Source organism: Cynocephalus volans, chromosome 12 (assembly GCF_027409185.1).
Source record: "Cynocephalus volans isolate mCynVol1 chromosome 12, mCynVol1.pri, whole genome shotgun sequence".
Classification (NCBI taxonomy): domain Eukaryota; kingdom Metazoa; phylum Chordata; class Mammalia; order Dermoptera; family Cynocephalidae; genus Cynocephalus; species Cynocephalus volans.
The window spans coordinates 10,777,736-10,797,018 of NC_084471.1; the positions used below are offsets into that span (position 1 = coordinate 10,777,736).

A 19,283-nucleotide genomic window follows, 5' to 3' on the forward strand; every position below is an offset into this window, starting at 1 on the left:
CTCTCCATGTTCTTAAAGATCAAATAGTGTTCCAAGCCGTGGGCAGTCTAGCTTCTGCCTCTCTCACCAGCCTGGTGTTCTCTGTCAGAAAAACTATGTTGCTTCACCACCTCATGCTGTGGTTCCCTCTGACCAGAACATGCCTCACCCACCCCTTCTCCTGGTTCACTCCTACTCATCCTTCAGAGGTCAGCTCAAATATCACTTCTTCAAATATCACTGACCTCTGGGACATTTTAAATCCCCCCAACTGTCTGCTATCTTAGTATCCCATAATTATCCTTCATAACACTTAATGTCATTCTAGTTAAATAATACAAATGTACTAAATTGTTCAATGTCTTTCTTTCCAACTGGAATGTCAATTTCATGAGGGAAGGGATCATATCTGCCCTGTTTATTATTGTATCCCCAGCACCAAGCATAGTACCTTGCACATAATAGGTATTCAGTATTTAGTAAGTGAACGAAAAGCAGATTAGTAAAGCAGGAATAGAAAAAGTGCATGAAGAAGTGATAGAAGAAAACACTGGAAAATTAGGCCAGGCCTGATGAGGAGCTATATGTGCCAGGTTAAGAATTTGGACTTTAATTTGAAGACACTGCAAGTCACTAAAGGTCTTAAGCCAGGCTAATGACCTTACAAATGTGTTTTGGGAATGTGGAGGATTGACTTGGTGGGTGAAACTGGAGACAGGGAGCACTTCAAAGGCTGTCATAGGAAACTAGGCAAGAGATGGGAGCCAACAGAGGACTATGTAGAGAGAGAGGAGTCCTAGGTGGAGCGCTATCTGGCAGATGTGGGCTAGAATCTAGAATCCAGAAGGAAGATACTCACCCCACCCTGAAGGCCAGTAAGGGAGGAGGAGCAAGAAGGTATCAGATGTGAGGGAAGGGATTATTCCTGTTTGTTGTTTTTGATGGTTACGATATATTGAGCTTTTGTATGCCACACATTATAATAGCCTCAATTTCTTATCATCAGAGGTCACCTGCCAAGACTGAGGGATTTCAAGTGATATAGGAGCCATGAAGATTTAGAATAACTTAAAAATTTAGAATAGCTGCTGTAGAAAATGGAAGAAGAAGCTGATAAGAGAGTGATAAGCTGAGAGAGCAATAATTTGTGCCATCCTAGTTTGCAGACTCCTCTGCTTTTCTCCAGTAGTGCTGAGCAGCCTGGGTGTAGGAATGAAAGAGGTGGATATTCAGATTGAAATAGGATTAGGACAGGGGTTGGTAAACTACAGCCTCTGGGTCAAATCTGGCTCACTACCTATTTTGGTAAGTAAGGTTCTGTTGGAATACAACCAGGCTAGTTTGTTGGCATCTTGTCTTTGGCTGCTTTTGTGCTACAACAGTAGAGTTGAATAGTTGCAAAAAGAGTTGTATGTCCCACAAAGCCTAAAATATTTACTATCTGGTCCTTTACAGAAGAGATTTGCTGATTCCTGGATTGCAGGTAAGGCAGATTACACAGCAGCAAGGAAGTGGCAAGAAAGTTGTTGCGGTGATGGATAATGGGGACGTAGACTGGACAAGAAAGGAGGCGAAGCCAGGCAGACATTGACAGAGTGAGAGAAGATAAACAGATGCTTGATTGGATCTGCTGTCTCAGTGAAGCTGAGGTATAGATGTGTTAAAAGGAATGGGAGGGCTGAAAGTAAGCGAGAAGAAAAGTAATCTTGGAAAATGAGATTTCCAGGCAGTTCTGAGTGATGACATGTTCTAGGGAGTACTCAGAAGAGTGGCTGAAGGTCATTGTGGTTAAGGAATTCAAGAAATGATGAGGCTAGGATCGATGGCCAGTCTCCACAGACACTGGCATCCCTTGGAATGGTAAATAGAGAAGATAGTGCGAGTCTATCTTCTGGTTTTGTTTTAGGAAGTATTTGTTTATATGAAGGGTCCAGCTCTGACATTAGAGACTCTATGGAGATTATAAGCTGGGCAAATTAAAAAATACTTGCACATTCATCTTTTGCTGGATCTCAAGTATCTGAGAAGCTGTCTAAAATGACCACCTAATACTCCTTAATATTTTTACTGAATGAGAGAGACTTATGTGCTGCAGCAGCCTTATTTGACCTTTTGATACTAAATAACTTGTTCCTGGAACAGCTCATTTCTTCTCCTCAGCTTAAATTTTAAGTTATTTATCTGTAGCTCAAACTATTCTTTTAAGTCATTAGATATTTGATTGTGCACACTAAAAAGAAAAAGAAAGGATCTAGTAGATGCTTAGAAGCCAGACATGGTGGCAGGCAGCTTTCATTATATTCTTATAAGCCACAGTAACAGTAAGTGTATTTGACTCTACTGGATTTTCCTTTCTAGTCTTTTTGGAGGAAAAAAATGATTCTACACCTTTCTCACGTTGGATAGTGGTGGGCCTTCTCACTGGCTTCATCCTTCGTTTCTGTCTCATTGGTTCTGGTTTTTTCACTGTGGACTTCAGTAGGAGCTGGTTTTTGAATCACCTTTGCTGGAGAAAGAAACCAAATATCACACACACACACACACACACACACACACACACACACACTCACCATCCCTTTTCCTTTTTGTCTGTAAAAGCCTTCAGAGCCAGAACCATTAAGAATTTTCCTAAAAGAAATGAAGAAAATGATAGAAAATGGTTCTGCAAAGTGTCCCAGCTAACCCTGAGCTACTGGCCAGGCAGGTTCAGAAGCACCATGCAGAACAGAGCGGTGAGGGAGCCCTCAGCTCACCCTCCAGAAAGCCAGAGAGGCAGCCTTGCAACTCTTCCAGCTGTACGTGGGCAAAAAGACACCTTAAAATGTAGTGAACCAAATTTATACTTTATTAGTAAGTGAGAAAACTCATCTTTAATTCAATAGTGCAATTTTCCTAGTAAAAATGTGGTATTAAGTGATTTTATTTTTATTTTAACGTTTACCTGTACATATATTTGGGGTACAGTGTGGTGTTTCAATACATGCATGTGCTGCACAATCGTTCACTTAGGGTAGATAGCATAGTTTTGCACCCTTTAGTCCACCGCTTCTTCTCCTCCTTCCCCTCCTCCCCTCCTGGCCTCTGGTAACCATTATTCTACTCTGTACTTCTATGAGAAGCACTTTTTTTTTTTTCAGTATTCTGCATATGAGTGAGATCATGTGGTGTTTGTCTTTCAATGCCTGACTTCTCTTAATATGATGATTTCCAGTTCTATCCATGTTGTTGCAAATGATAGGATATCTTTTTTTTTTTAATGGCTGAATAGTATTCCATTGTGTATATATACCACAGTTTTTTATTCATTCGTCTATTGATGGGTATTTGGCTATTGTGAATAGTGTTGCAATGAACATGGGAATGCAGATCTCTTTTTGATATATTGATTTAATTTCCTTTCAGTATACACCCAGTAGTGGGGTAGTTAGGTCATAACATACATCAATTTTTAGTTTTCTGAGGAACCTGCACTTTTCCACAGTGGCTGTATACCAATTTACATTCCCACCAATAATGCAGAAAGGTTTTCTTTTCTCCACATCCTCACCAGCATTTGTTATTTTCTGTCTTGTTGATAATAGCCATTCTGACTAGAGTGAGATGATATCTTACTGTGGTTTTAATTTGCATTTGCCTGATGATTAGTGATTTTGAGCACTTTTTCATGTGCCTGTTGGCTGTTTGTATGTCTTCTTTTGAGAAATGTCTGCTCAGGTCCTTTGCCTATTTTTTAATTGGGTTATTTGTGTTCTTTGGCTATTGAGTTGTTTGAGTTCCTTGTATATTCTGGATGTTAGCTCCTTGTCTGATGTGTAGTTTGTAAACACTTTCATTCTGTAGGTTGTTTCTTCACTTTGCTATCATGGGTTGTTTCTTCACTATCAACAAGGGTGCTGTGCAGAAGCTTTTCAGTTTGTAGTTCCATTTGTATATTTTTGCTTTAGTTCCTGTGCCTTTGTAGTCTCACTCAAAAAAGTGCTGCCCACTCCAATTTTGAGTAGTGTTTCCCCTATGTTTTCTTCTAGTATTTTTATAGTTTGGGGTCTTAAATGCAGGTTTTTAATCCATTTTGAGTTGATTTTTGTGTATGGTGAGAGAGAAGGATCTAGTTTCAGTCTTCTACGTGTGGACATCTGGTTTTTATGTCAGTGCCATGCTGTTTTGGTTACTATATGTTTATAGTATATTTTGAAATCAGAAGCGTGATACCTCCAACTGTTCTTTTTGCTCAAGATTGCTTTAGCTATACAGGATCTTTTGTGGCTCCAGACAAATGTTAAGATAAGTTTTTTCTATTTCTGTGAAGAATATCATTGGTATTTTGATAGAGGTTGCATTGAATGTGTAGATTGCTTTGAGTAATATGGACATTTTGATGATGTTAATTCTTCCAAGCCAAGAACATAGGATATCTTTCCATTTATTTGTGGTGACTTCAGTTTTTTCACCAATGTTTTACAGTTTTCATTGTAGAGGTCTTTCACCTCCTTGGTTAAATTTACTCCTAGGTTTTTCATTTTTTTGGTAGCTATTGTGAATGGGATTACTTTCTTGATTTCTTCTTTGCTTATTTCATTATTGACATAGAGGAAAGCTATTGATTCTTGTGTATTGATTTTGTATCTTGCCACTATACTGAATTCATTTATTAGTTCTAGTAATTTTTTGGTGAAATCTTTAGGGTTTTCTATGTATATGATCATGTCATTTACAAATAGGGATAGTTTGGCTTTCTCCTTTCTAATTTGGATGCCCTTTATTGCTTTCTCTTGTCTTATTGCACTGGCCAGAACTTTGAGTACTATGTTGAATGAGCGTGGGGAAGGCGGGCATCTTTGTCTTGTTCGAGATCTTAGGGGAAAAGCCTCCAATTTTTGTCCATTCAGTATATTAGCTGTGGGTTTGTCATATATGGTCTTTATTGTGTTGAGATACATTCCTTCTATACCAAATTTGTTGAGTGTTTTGATCATGAGGAGGTGCTGATTTTATTAAATGCTTTTTCAGCATCTGTTGAGATGATCACATGGGTTTTTTCATTCTGTTGGTGTGATGTATCACGTTTATAGATTTGCATATGTTGAACCATCCTTGCATCCCTGGGATGAATCACACTTGATCATGGTGAATGGTCTTTTTAAGTTATTGTTGAATTCTGTTTGCTCGGATTTTATTGAGGATCTTTGCATCTGTGTTCATTAAGGATATTGGTCTGTAGTTTTCTTTTTGTTGTGTCTCTTCTGGTTTTGGTATGAGGTTAATGTTGGCCTCATAGAATGAGTTTGGAAATATTCCCTCCTCTTCAATTTTTTGGAAGAGTTTTTAGAAGAATTAGTATTAGTTCTTCTTTAAATGTTTGGTAGAATTTGGCATTGAAGCCATCTTGTCCTGGAGTTGTCTTTGTGGGGAGACTTTTTATTGCTGCTTCAATGTCATTACTTGTCTCATTGGTCTGTTTAGGTTTTCCAGTTCTTCATGATTCAACTTTGGTAAGTTGTATGTGTCCAGGAATTTATCCATTTCTTCTAGGTTTTCCAGTTTGTTTACATATGGTTGTTCATAATAGTCTCTTTTGATCTTTTGTATTTCTGTGGTATGTTATAATGTCTCCTTTTTCATTTCTGATTAATTTATTTCAGTCTTTTCTTTTTTCTTCTTTAGTCTAGCAAGTTTATTGATTTTGTTTATCTTTTCAGAAAACCAACTCTTTGTTTCATCAGTCTTTTGTGTTGTTTTTTTAAATTTCTAATTCATTTATTTCTGCTCTAATCTTTTCTATTTCTCTCCTTCTATTGATTTTGGGTTTGGTTTGTTCTTGTTTTTCCAGCTCCTTGAGGTGTAATGGTAGGTTTATTTGAAATCTTCTTTTTTGATGTAGGCATTTATTGCTATAAACTTCCTTCTTAGAACTGCTTTTGCTTTATTGCGTAGGTTCTGGTATGTTGTGTTTTCATTTTCATTTGTCTCCAGGAATTTTTAATTTCCTTTTTGATTTCTTCTTGAACCCATTTGTTGTTTAGGAGCATGTTGTTTAAATTCCATGTATTTGTGTGGTTTCTAGTGTCTCTTTTGTTGTTGATTTCTAGTTTTATTCCATTGTGGCCAGACAAGGTAGTTGATATTATTTCAGTTTTTAAAAATGTGTTAAGACTTGTTTTGTGACCTAACATAGGGTCTATTCTAGAGAATGTTTCATGTGCTTCTGAGAAGAATGTGTATTCTGCAGCTGTTGGATGAAAATTCTATGTATGTCTGTTAGGTCCAATTGGGCTAGAATAGAGATTAATTCTGATGTTTCCTGGTTAATTTTCTGTCTGGATGATCTATCCTTTGTTGAAAGTGGGGTGTTAAAATCCCCAACTATTATTGTGTTGGAGTCTGTTTCTCATATTAGGTCTAATAGTAATTGCATTATACAACTGGGTGCTCTGAAGTTGCATGTGTATATATTTAGAATATGTACACATTGAATTGATCCTTTTACCATTATATAATGACCTTCCTTATCCTTTTTTACTTTCCTTGGCTGGAAGTCTATTTTATCTGATATAAATATAACTGCTACTGCTCTTTTTTGGCTTCCGTTTGCATGAAATATCTTTTTCCATCCCTGCAGTTTCAGATGGTGTGTGTGTCTTTGTAGCTGAAGTGAGTTTCTTGTAGGCAAGTGTATTGTTCCTGTTTTATAATCCATTGAGCCACTCTGTGTCTTTTAATAGTGGCATTTAATCCGTTTACATTTAGAGTTATTATTGATAAATAGGGACTTGTTACTGCCATTTTGTTCCTCTTTTCTGGTTGTTTTGTTGATCTTTTTCCCCTTCTTTTTTCTTATCTCACTGTCTTCCTTTGTGATTGAGTGGTTTTCTCTAGCAATGTATTTTGATTTCTTGCTATTTTAGTATATCTCTTCTAAGTTTTTGTGTTATGGTTACTATGAGGCTTACAAAAACATGTTATAGCTGTGTACCAGATTATTTTAGACTAATAACAACTTAAATTTTATATCTAAGAAAAAAGTAAAAAAACAAAGTCAACTCTACACTTTGGTGTCATTCCCCCCAACTTTTTGACAATTTGTTGTTTCAAGTTACATCTTTTAATATTTTCCTGTCTCTTATATGGTTGTTGTATATGTTAGTGTCTTGTTAGATTTGTTCTTTAGTCTTCACACTAAGGATGGAAGCAGTTTCTTAACCGCCCTTATGACATTGGAGTATTCTGAGGTTGTCTGCGAACTTACTTTACTAATGAATTATGTACCTTCAAATGCTTTCTTGCTGCTCCTTAGTGTCATCATCTTTCAGATTAAAGAACTCCCTTTAGCATTTCTTGTAATGCAGGTCTAGTGTGGATGAATTCCCTTAGCTTTTGTTTTTTTGGGAAATACTTGATTTCTCCTTTATATTTGAAGGTTAGTTTTGCTGGATAGAGAATTCTTGGCTGACAGTCTTTTTCCTTCAGCACCCTGAATTCTAGCCTGTAGGATTTCTGCTGAGAAATCCACTGAGAGATGTATTGGGGCTTTGTTGAAAGTTATGTGTTTCCAAAGGAATACTCTCAGCCATAAAAAAGAATGAAATTCTACCATTTGCAGCAACATGGATGAACTTGGAGAAAATTATAAGAGAAATAAGCCAGGCGCAGAAGACGAATACCACGTCCTCACTTATAAGTGGGAGCTAAAAAAAATAGAGAGAGAGCAAGATTTAGAGAAGGAAGAAACAACAAACACAGTAATACATGGAACTTTCAGAAGGAGAGAACAGAACTGTGGTTATTGGGCAGGGGTTGTTAGGGAGAAATTGGTTTAAGCACACAAAGAATGAGTACATTCTGTAATGAGAATATGCCAGCTATCCTGATTTGATCATCACATACTATACCCCACAAATGTGAATAATCATGTTTCAATTTAGAAAAAAAATGTTATGTGTTTTTTTTTTTTTTTCCTCTTGCTGATTTCAGTATTCCTTGTCTTTGGTTTTTGATAATTTGATTATGATGTGCCTTGGGGTATTCCTCCTCAGATTGAATTTGATTGGCAACCTCTGAGCTTCTCTGTGCCTGGATGCTGTCATCTTACTCCATACATGAGAAATTTTCAGCCATATTTTATTGAATATGCTTTCTGCATCTCTTCCTTTTTCCTCTGATATGCCAATTATAGAGAGGTTATTTCACTTGAGGGAGTCCCATATTTGCTGAATTTGTGTTTCACTTTTTCTTATTCTTTTTTCTTTTTGCTCCTCTGATTTGATAATTTCATATGTTGTCTTCAAGCCCACTGATTCTTTCCTCTATTAAGTCTGCTGTTGGAGCTTTCTATCATGTTTTTCAGTTCAGATAATGTATTCTTTATTTCTAGAATTTCTGTTTGGCTTTTGTAATTGATTCAATTCCTTTGTCAGGTTTCTCATTCTGCTCCTGGATTGTTTTCCAGATATTTGATTTTCTATTTGTATTTTCTTGTGACTCCTTGAACATCCTTAAGAGGGTTATTCTGAATTCCCTGTCAAACCTTTCATAAATCCACCGTTACTCTGGGTCCATTGCTGGTGCTTCATTTGTTTCCTGTGTTAGTGTCATATTTCTCTGTTCTTTCTCAATCTTTGTGTCTTTACATTGATGCCTGGGCATTTGAGGAGACCACTACCTCTTCTAGGTTTTATAGGTGTTCTTTGGTGGTGTTAGACCTTTACCAGTTAATGTCAGAGCTTTGCCTCTTATCTATGGTTTTGGTTAATCCCCAAATTGGGGAACTTCCTGTTGGCACCAGCATTTGAACTCTGTGACTGCACTAAATTGCTCTTTGCTTTTTATTCTCTGGGGAAGGCATTTTGTGCAGATCAAATTTTAATTTGGCCTTTTAATCATTTCTGGGTCTTGTGAGATAAGATACACCTGGGCGGTGTGGAAATTCTTGCCCGGACTGTCTTTTCAGCAATCTGTGCCCCATGCAGTTCTGTCATCCTGACCAGTCTCCACTGAGTGGGCCTGTGCCTATCAGAAGGCAGGTCAGCTGCCCAGTCTGGACCCCAGTGTTCACCTGATGGGCCAGCCTCCCTCCCGCACTCCAAATGTTTTTGGCGTAGGGGGCCATTCCATTTGCTGGTCCCTTGCGATGACTTACCAGCCTGTGCGTGGTTCTTTTTGGTCAGCTGCGGCCCCCACTCCTATATGGGTTCCCAGGAACCCTGTGAGTGGTCTTGTTGGCCTGGAGGCTGGTAGAGTGCTCTCCTTGGCCCTCTTCTTCCCTGCAGACTCCAGGCAACTTCACGCAAAGGGCTCAGCTGCAGCTTTCTCTGGCTCCTGCTCTGTATGCATACCTTCTTTCCACCTCTCACAGGGCTATCCCTGACATAGCTGGGGCTTGAAACAGCCAGAGCGATTTCTACTTCCCCTAGCTTCTCCCACTTTCATAAACTCCACAGGTCTCTCCTCCTCTTCCCCTGAGCTCTAGCAGTCCCAGATTGGCAGTCTTTGCTTCTTAATACTTGTAAATTAGTAGATTATGGGGGAGAGTGATGCTGGGGACCATCGATTCTGCCATCTTGATGATGTCCCCAGATGCATTTTTTTTTTCCAGCATAAGTGATTTAGAGACTTCCTAAATCTATTTATTTTACGTAGCTTATTTATAATAAAGATATTAAAATAAATTTTCAAATGTTATACTTTTTAAAATATTGAGATCTAATTAATATACCATAAAATGGACTCTTTTAAAGTGTACAATTTAGTAGCTTGTAGTATATGCTCAGAGTTGTGCAAATATCACCACTAATTCAAAAACTTCCATCATCCCCAAAAGTTCTGTACCCATTAACAGTCACTCCCTTTTCCTCCCTCTCCCTAACACCTGGTAACCACTAATTTACTTTGTTTCTATGCATTTGCCTATTCTGGACATTTCACATAGTGGAATCATGCAATATGTGGCCTTTTGTGTATGGCTTTTTTTTACTTAGTATAATATTTTCAAGGTTCATTCATGCTGTAGCATGTATCAGTACTTCATTGCTTCTTATGGCTGAATAATATTCCTTGTAAAGATATACACATTTTCTGTATTCATCAGTTAATTGACATTTGGGTTGTTTCCTCTTTGGGCCTATTATGAATAATTCTGCTATGAACATTTGTGTAAAATGTTACATTTTTAACCACAGAACAAAATCAGAATATTTTATGTGTGTAGTTAGCTTACAGCCAATGTATATCAGCTAGGAGGATTGAAAAGAGATGAACTGGAGAATTAAAAAACACCTCTGTTGTACAGTGAGCTGTTTAAAGTGTTTAGTTGACCAAAGACCTGCTTACAGAAGAATTTACATTTGCAATGCATAAGGGTTTTTAAATATTTCTAGAAATTTGTCATTTTATTTTTGCAGCACAGTTCTTCTAAATGCTTTTTAAATGGAAAGTTTTAATGTAACAATTAACTGGTACAATATAATTTATGAGTATAATTAAATTAAAGATAACACATCAGCATTTGGAATAATTTTATCAGTGCCGTCTTCAAGCAAGGTCAACCTCAATTGGTGTGCATATATCACAATGAGATTTTAAAATACAACCATTTACTGCAGTTTATTTGCAATATTTGCTGCATTTCAGCTCTATTGAATAGAATGCATGAATGTTAACAAGCTAACTAAATAATTTCTGTAGTGAGCCAGAGAAGGGGAACTAAATGGGCAGTGGAGAAGTGCCCTGAAGAGTAGTTTGAAGTGTCTGTGCAGCTGTGGAGTGTTTGGAAACAAAAGTAAATTGGTGTGCGGCAATTAGAGATGAAGTGACTTTTTTAAGCAAAAGCATCATGTAACCATGAATCAAAGCTGAAAAACTGTAAACAATGATAGCAATTTAGTAAGCAGTTGTAGCCACAAAGCAAAAGAAAGGTGGATAGATAGGAGAAAGCAGTGGTTGTCAAACATTAAATGCTTCAGAAACACCGCGAGCCTTGTTAAAACTCAGTTTTCTGGGTCCATCCCCCAGTTCAGTAAGTCTGGGGTGGGTCCCACGAACTTCATTTCTGACAGATTCCCAAGTGATGCTGCTGCTATTACACTTTGAGAACCACTAGCATAAAGTTAAATACCAGGTTATTTAATCACATCATATATACGTGACTAATGTAACTTCATTATCTTTAAATATGTAAGATAACACTATATTAATGCTTGACTCAAGTATGATTTTCCTCTCAGCCTACTTAAATGTTTCTTACTAAATCATCCTTTCTGACCAGAGTGAACTCAGTTTTTTCTGTTTCAAGAATAGTTTCTTTTTGTTTTGTTTTGTTTTGTTTTTTTTTTCGTGACCGGCACTCAGCCAGTGAGTGCACTGGTCAGTCCTATATAGGATCCGAACCCGCGGCGGGAGCGTCGCCGCGCTCCCAGCGCAGCACTCTACCAAGTGCGCCACGGGCTCGGCCCAAGAATAGTTTCTTAGTACTCTAACTGATATGTTTTGGGTCCTGGAATCGTAGAATCTCATCAGGAACATATAGTTCTGTCACTTGATGCACAGATCTTGCCTCAGCCATCCCTGCCAAATGGTCATTCAGGCTGTGCATGAGCTTACGAGTATCAAGAAATCACTATTTCCCAAAGCAGCTCATTTCATGGATAGAGAACCATGACTATTTGGAAGTTCTCTCATTAACTGGGCTAAAATCTGTTTTTCTATAACTTTTACCTATTGATCCCAGTTCTGGCTCATGTACAATATGAAAAATGGAAGATATTATTACTGAGGTTTTGTGACTATCTTCAAATACTTAAATATATCCTCTCATTCTTTCTTCCATCATCCCTTTTTTGGGTAAAGATTAGCATATTCATCAACCATTGCTTGTAAATACGAGGGCGGGTACTTCAACAAGTTCATGGAAAGGTTTGTATTATCTTTCAATTCTATTTTTCCATGAACTTGTTGAAGTACCCTCGTAAGATGTAAAGTCCCCTCACCACCCTGATTGCCTTCTAAATTTTATACCCAGAATTTAACATAATTCTGTAATAGAGTAAAAATAATTCTAATATAGTGGAACAGTGTGGAAGGTTAGTATAGTAATTAAGATTATATGCTTTGACATCAGAGAGACTTGAATTTGAGTCTCATCTCCGCCTCTTTAAGCCTTGTGATCTTGGGAGATTTTAGCTTCTTTGACAATCCTTTGCTTCATATTAAAGTGGGGTTATAAAACTTACTCCACATCTGGTGCTAGATAAAGAGAATTAGCAAACAGCTATTTGAAAAGCATTGAAATCTTTAGACTTCTCCACCTTGCAAAGCAGGTGAACAATTACTCTGAATACCACCCCCCCACAACACACAACCCCTGGCAGAGTCTGGAGATTTGTTTTCTGGAGAGGGTGGATTAGAAGTTCTCTGAAATCAGAGATGCTAGATATAGCTGGGGGCATGGATATCATAACCAAAACCACAGGACTAACTGACTGTATGCAAACCAAATGCTGAATGCTTCAGCCCCCTTTCCCTCCTGGATTCCCCCTTCCCTACTGGTAGCCAGACCTTTAACCTCTAGGTAGGAGGTAGGAAAACTATTTTTATAAGAACCTAACCCGACTCAGAGGAAAGAACTAAATATATTGACATTGGTGGTTCCCTAATAAATGACTGTACACTGAAGCTCAAGGTTGACATGTCCCATACTCACACTCAAAGCTTCCTTTCAACCTTTTAACACTCCATTCTTAATCATAAGCAGACAGCAAGGAGTACCAGATATCTGAAAAGAAAACCTCTAACATGGAACATTGAGCCAAAAACAGAAAAATAATTTGGAGGAAACACATATACTATGAAGGGAAAGGAAAACTTTTTTTAAAAGCTTATCATTAATACCCTCAAAGAGATAAGAGAACGTGGTGTGTTCATGAAACAAGAACAGGGTGTTTCAAAAATTTCTGAAATGGATAAAAACAAAAAAAGCTCTTGAAAATTAAAAATGTAATAGAAATGAAAAACTTAATGGTATGATTGGAAGCCAAAGTTGACAAAATCTCTAAGGAGATAGAGCAAAAAGACAAAGGTAGGAAAAATGGGAAAGAAAAATAGGAAAATTCGATGAGTAGTCCAGGAGATCTAACAGCTGAACAAGAGGAGTTTCAAAAAGAGAGAACAGAGAAGACACAGAGGAGAAAATAATCGATTAAATCGTTAAAGAAAATTTTCTGAAGCTGAAGGAAATGAATTGCCTGATTAAAAGTCTCACTTTAGTTGACCTCAATGAATTGAAGAGCCCTGCTTCAGGGCACGTCATCAAGAAGCCACAGAACACTGGGGACAAAGAGGAAATTCTGTAATACTTCAGAGATAAGACAGGTTAAATATATTGAATAAGAATCAGAATGGCTCTGAGTCCTGAGCAGCAGTACTAGAAACAAGAAGACAGTGAAATGTGGCCCTCAAAATTCTGAAAGAAAAAGATTTCCCATCTAGAATTCTTTATCTAACCAAACTATCATTTCACGTAAGGGTGGAGTACAGACATTTTCAGACATGCAACTTCTCAAAACTTTACTTCTCATGCCTCCTTTTTCAGTGATCTACTGGAGAATATGCTACACCAAAATGAGAGCAAATCAAGAGAAAGACATGAGATATAGAAAACAGTAGTACCAACCTGGGAGCATGGTGCAGGGACACGTCAGATGACAGCGGTGATCCAGACACAGAGCACACCCAGGTCAGAGTGTAGCAAGGTGACTCAGGACACAATGCGTGAGGCTGTCATCATAAACATGCTCACTACCATTATTCCACCTTTTTAATCCAAGGATAAATGTCTGGATTAGCCTGACCTAGATTCTTAAGTGGACCTGACCATGTGCTGATGAGGTTCCTGCTTCCCTTTTCATGTTCCGCTACTGCATCAGCTGAGAATATTCATTTCATCCCAAAAGGTTTTGTGATTGGAATTTTTCCTGAGAACTGTAGATAGGCCATGGAGAGTTTTGAGGCAGAAAATAGAAACTCCCTGCCCCGACCATAATTTTAATAGGTGGTCAATTGTTTAGAAAGGACATGAATATGTAAAGCAAAACAAAATCATGTAGACAGATAAGTCATGTGTGCTAAGTAGTAAGCATAAATTTCCTTGTTCTATGACTTAGAGTGTTTTTTGTTTTTTTTAAGTAGCAAGTTCAGAGTTGCAAAGACTTTAAACCTGGATTTTGCCAGTTTGTACCATATACTGTATACATAAATGAATGTAAATTGATATCCCAAGGAGAAAAAAAGTTCTGTGTTTAAGAAAGTTTGGGAAACACTTGAATAAATTACTGTAGATTTCTCACAATTTTAAATGTGCTAATGGACATTGTTAAACTCCTAATGGAAGGCACAGCATTCAATCGTCCAGTTTTATTTGACCACCACCACCCCCCCCCGCCTTTTTTTTTAAAAAGATGACCGGTAAGGGGATCTTAACCCTTGACTTGGTGTTGTCAGCACCACACGCTCCCAAGTGAGCAACCGGCCATCCCTTAAAGCCCTGTTTTCACAAAACATCTAACATTTTAAGCAACACCAGTGTTCCTCAGAGTGGTTTGGGAAATAATGATTTAGAAATGAAGTGTGAGAGAAGAGATTTAATATGATTTTGTCTGAAAGGAAGTAAAAATTTTCTCAAATCTTTAATTTGATGGAAAATAGATTTAGAATGGTTTTTACTTCACTTCTCATTTTTTCTCACCAAGAAAATATTATATACGTGTGCTAAAGTGTTCTGGATCTTAGAAGAATTGGACTTCAGTCTTGATTATATTTGACCACAGAGAGAAAATGATTAATTTTACTAACTTTGGGTACTTGTAGTTGGTAGTTCATTTTGTCATAATAATCTCTGCGGGGGGAAAAAAGATGAGGGAATCTTAGGTTACAGGTTTCTCAGACTTTAAATACCAGCTAAAAATACTGGCAGTCAGTACAATGGTGTTTAATACTTTTCTGCTCTCTCTGATTAAGTTTAATGTAAAAATATGTTGGGCAGGGTTTGGGAGTCAAGATGAATACTGATAGTTCTATTTCAGTTTCATTTCCATAGTATTATTGATATATAATACATCTGTAGATTTTCTCAGTTTCCTACTTTGGGTTTTTTAGGCTTATTATGAATATTTAAAATTTAAAATTCTAAGTAGTTTATTTATGTTGAGACCTTCCATATAGGCTTTTACATTATAAAATTATTTTAACTAATACTCTCATTTGTGTGTTGCATAAATCTTCCTCTCTCATTTATGCACTTTAGTTTCAACTGCCTCTGCGGGAACATCTTCCTTTTCTACTTTCTCCACGTCATCTCCTGATTCAGCCTCTGCAGAGAAGTCAGTCCATCTCCTACCCTCGACTTTGGCCAGACCTCCCTTCTGGACTTTGTCCCATCTACAGTCATCTTTCACTTCCTTTAAAGATACAGACAAGACTGCCAAGGTTTACCACCCCCTTGCTCCTAGGGGCCCAATGTCTTGTGATGAAAAGGAAAATGACAACCTCAATCTACTGGAAATTCTCCCAGGTAACTCTAATTCCACTAAAAAGAAGATAAGTCATATTTCCAACAGTAATCGTGTTGAGTTTTCTACCCCAAATGTAAACCACTTCACCTCTCCATCCTGTTCTAGTGTTCAGACAACTAAAGGCTTGCCTAGAGAACCTGAAACAAACGATTCCATTAAAGTTCTTCTAGGGGAGGTAAAAAATGGGATAGTTAAATTACATGAGGATCTGAGCATGGTGATCCAAGAACTTAGTGTCCTCAGCAGTCATCTGGTGAGCATGAGGGGGAAGAGTCCACAAATGAGCACATCTTCGCAGGTCCCCCGGTCTCCTGAGGGGAGCTTGGATCACATCTCACCTCAGTAGACAAGTTTGATAGAACTCATGTGGTTCTACTTCCCAAAGACTTAAGAAGTTAACATTTTATAGATTCTCATTACTATGGCCAAAAAAAAAAAGTGCTAGTTTAATTTTTCTTTGTCAGGTTTATTAGCAAGTGTCTTTCTAACCAACAAATCCAATTGGGTGGCTTACTTTTTAAAGAGAAAGATGTCACCTTTGACAATTTCAGATTTAGATATTAGTTTATTTGAAACTGAAGAGAATCTCATTCTTTTGTGCTCTGTACTTTATCTCAAAATCGGTTAAGCATTAGTGAGAGTTGTGGTACAACGTCAAACTGCACATGACTATTCAAGAGTGTTTGGGTGGATGGATAGCAAGAAGCCCTTTATTTTTCAACTCTTGGAAGTTTTTTGTTACCAAGCCTCTGCCTTGACCCAGAAGGATTCAGTCTGGGCTAGATGTTTCACATGTTCTCTTGCAAGTTTCAGGTTCTGCAAACCAAGGGCCAGGAATTTTCTTTTCCCTCTTTCAGGTGCCACAACGTTGGGAGTTAAGACAAGTAGGACATGGGACAGTTGTTTCTATTGTGAATGTATATTGCAAATTGAATTCAAACACATACTTTTTTCCCCTTCTATTTCAGAAAATAAATGTCATATTTTTCATTTTATGTGTATCTTTTTAATTTACTAAGAAAGCCTTTCAAATAGAAACGTCTCAATTATTTATGGGCAAAATAACCTATTTTGGGTACTATATATAGGCCAGTGATTCCCAACCCTGCTGTACATTAGAATTGCCAAGGAAGCTTTTATTTTGTTTTATATTTGAGAGAATAATGTAATGAGCTCCATGTTTCCATCACTTAGTTTCAACAATCACCAACTCAAAGCTAAAATAATCCCTGATTATTTTGAAGAAATGCGGAACATTTAAAAAATATACTAATGCCTGGGTCCCACTCCCAGACAAACTGAAACTGGTTTTCATCATACAAACTGGGTTAGGATAAAGGGATTTGTCAGTGCAAAGACCCTAAAGCAGGAGGATATTTGGATGTTGGAGGAATGGCAAGGAGGCCAGTGTGGCTGGAGCAAAGTGAGCAAAGGGGAGAGAAGGAGGAGATCTGAGGTCATGGAGCAAAGAGCAGAGTATGGCGCCAGGTGACGTAGGTTCTTAAAGACCATTGTTAGAGATGTGAACTTCTAGTCTATGAAATAAAAATTATGACAGGTTTAGGGTACAAAATGACATGATGTGACCTAAATTGTAATTGATTACTCTGGCTTTAGCGGGGCCAGTGGTGCAGGGACACGGGGTGAGGCAGGTAGCAGGTGAGAAGGGTGTTGCAGGTGTCCAGAGCAGAGCTGAAAGTGGCTCAGAGCAGGGCGGACATTTCAAAGATAAGTGAAAAGTGATTAGTTTAAGGATTCACTGATGGGCTTGATAAAATCTATGTGAAAAAGAGAAGTTGAGGACAAATCCAAGGTATTAGAATGAGCAACTGAAGTTCAAGATGAAGTTGCCGTCAACAAGATGAGGAAGGTTACAGGTAGAGAAAATTTTGAGGTGTTCATTTTTGTATTTGCTAAATTTCAGTTATCTATTAGATAACCAAATAGAGATGTCAAGTAAGCACCTGGATATGGCAGTTGAGTTTGAGACAGGGCCTAGATTGGAATGGAGGCTGGGAGTTAGTTATTTGGTTGTTATTTAAAGCTGTGAGACTGGATGAGATCTCCAAAGAGGTGAATGTGACAATGGAGAGAAAGTGAAGAACCACTGAAGGAGGCTGAGAAGCCGCCACCGAGGCAGGAACAAAACACTGTTTGGAAGCCAAGAGTGTACAGTTGTGCATTAAACATCCATAAGACCTTTGTCTGGATCCACCAATTGTTAACATTTTTCCTTGTTTGTTTTATCTTCCTCTCTTGCTAAACATGTTTATGTCTACGAGTACATACACATTATACACATTACGTAAATAGATGCATGTTTTGCTGAACCATTTGAAGGTAAGTTGCAGACATGACACTTCAACACAGAATATGTCAACATGCTTATTACATGAATAAGGGTAATTGTTAGGCCGGCCCGTGGCTCACTCGGTAGAGTGCGGTGCTGATAACACCAAGGCCACGGGTTCGGATCCTATATAGGGATGGCCGGTTTGCTCACTGGCTGAGCATGGTGCTGACAACACCAAGCAAAGGGTTGAGATCCCCTTACTGGTCATCTTTTAAAAAAAAAAAAAAAAAAAAAAAAGGTAATTGTTTTACAATCTACCTTCTAATTAATCACTTCTTTCTTCAGCTGCATCTAATCTGTTTTTAAATCATCCTGATGTTGGAGACATGGTCCAAGGGGTCCATGTCTCCACCACAGGAAAGAATTCAAGGGCAGAGTCATGGTAGAAAGTGAGAACAAGTTTAATATAATAGGAAATTACAGGTTCTACAGAGTGAGTGTAGCATGCTCCAAAGACAGAGAAGGGTCCACACCAAGTTTAACACAAAAGTAAGGTCAGTACAGACATCAAGCCTAACACAAAAGCAAGAAAAACATACTTAAAAAGTTCAGTACAAAGTGCAGGCTGTCTCAAGAGAATGAACAGCCGCTTGCTGAAAGTAGATACAAAGTAAAATATACATATCTCAGCCAGTTTGCCTCCAGGAAAGTGAGCGACAACTCCACCTTTGGAGGGGATTCGGCTTTTATAGTTTCTCTATCTAATGAATATTCAATTAAGGGGTGGTTTCCTGTTATGTAACATTTAGTCTTGCACATGCTCAGTCAGTCCCTTCCTGGAGCATGTTTGTTGGTCAGATCCTATCACATGCACCAGGCATATTCAAGAATATTCTGTGCTCTATTGAGCATGCCCAGCCACTGGATTTGCATAAGACAGCCCCTTGTGATCTCATCTTCCCTGCTTGCTGCTGAAAATAGGTCTACCTGGCAAGAGTAACTTTCCTCCAGAGGAGGGGGCCTCAGACCTCAGGGAGTAGCTAGAAACCCAGAGGCATGTCCTGAAATCCAAGCCCAGGGAAACTGAGCTCTTATATCAGTCCCATTAGGTTTTTTTTTTTTTTTTTTTTTCATTTCTAGAATTCTAGATGTTCTTTTAAAATCTGCTATATATCTTTTTGTAGGTTAATGTTTCTTGTAGATATTTTCAAGCATATCTTTCTTAGTAAGAATAGTAAGTAAACTAGAGAGTATTCTACTAGCAAACTAGTAATAATAATTTAATATAGCCATGTAAGGCTATAGATTTTTTTTTTCCTTTTTACATGGCTGCATTCTACGTAGTTTTCAAAATTGAAATATAACTCACATACTGTGTGATTTACTCTTTTAAAGTGTACAATTCAGTGGTTTATAGTATATTCAAAAGCTTGCACAGCCATCAACACTATGTA

The 19,283-nt window shown here is 37.8% G+C and overlaps 1 protein-coding gene across 1 annotated transcript in view; it reads left to right on the plus strand.

Annotated features, from left to right (window-relative positions):
* Positions 1 to 15,882, plus strand: part of ENTHD1 (ENTH domain containing 1) — a 135,227-nt gene extending 119,345 nt beyond the window's left edge. Inside the window, exon 6 of the mRNA XM_063115621.1 lies at positions 15,269 to 15,882. Within this exon, the coding sequence (XP_062971691.1) occupies positions 15,269 to 15,882 (614 nt within the window). The remainder of the gene's footprint in view (positions 1 to 15,268) is intronic.
* Positions 15,883 to 19,283: the final 3,401 nt, after the last annotated feature.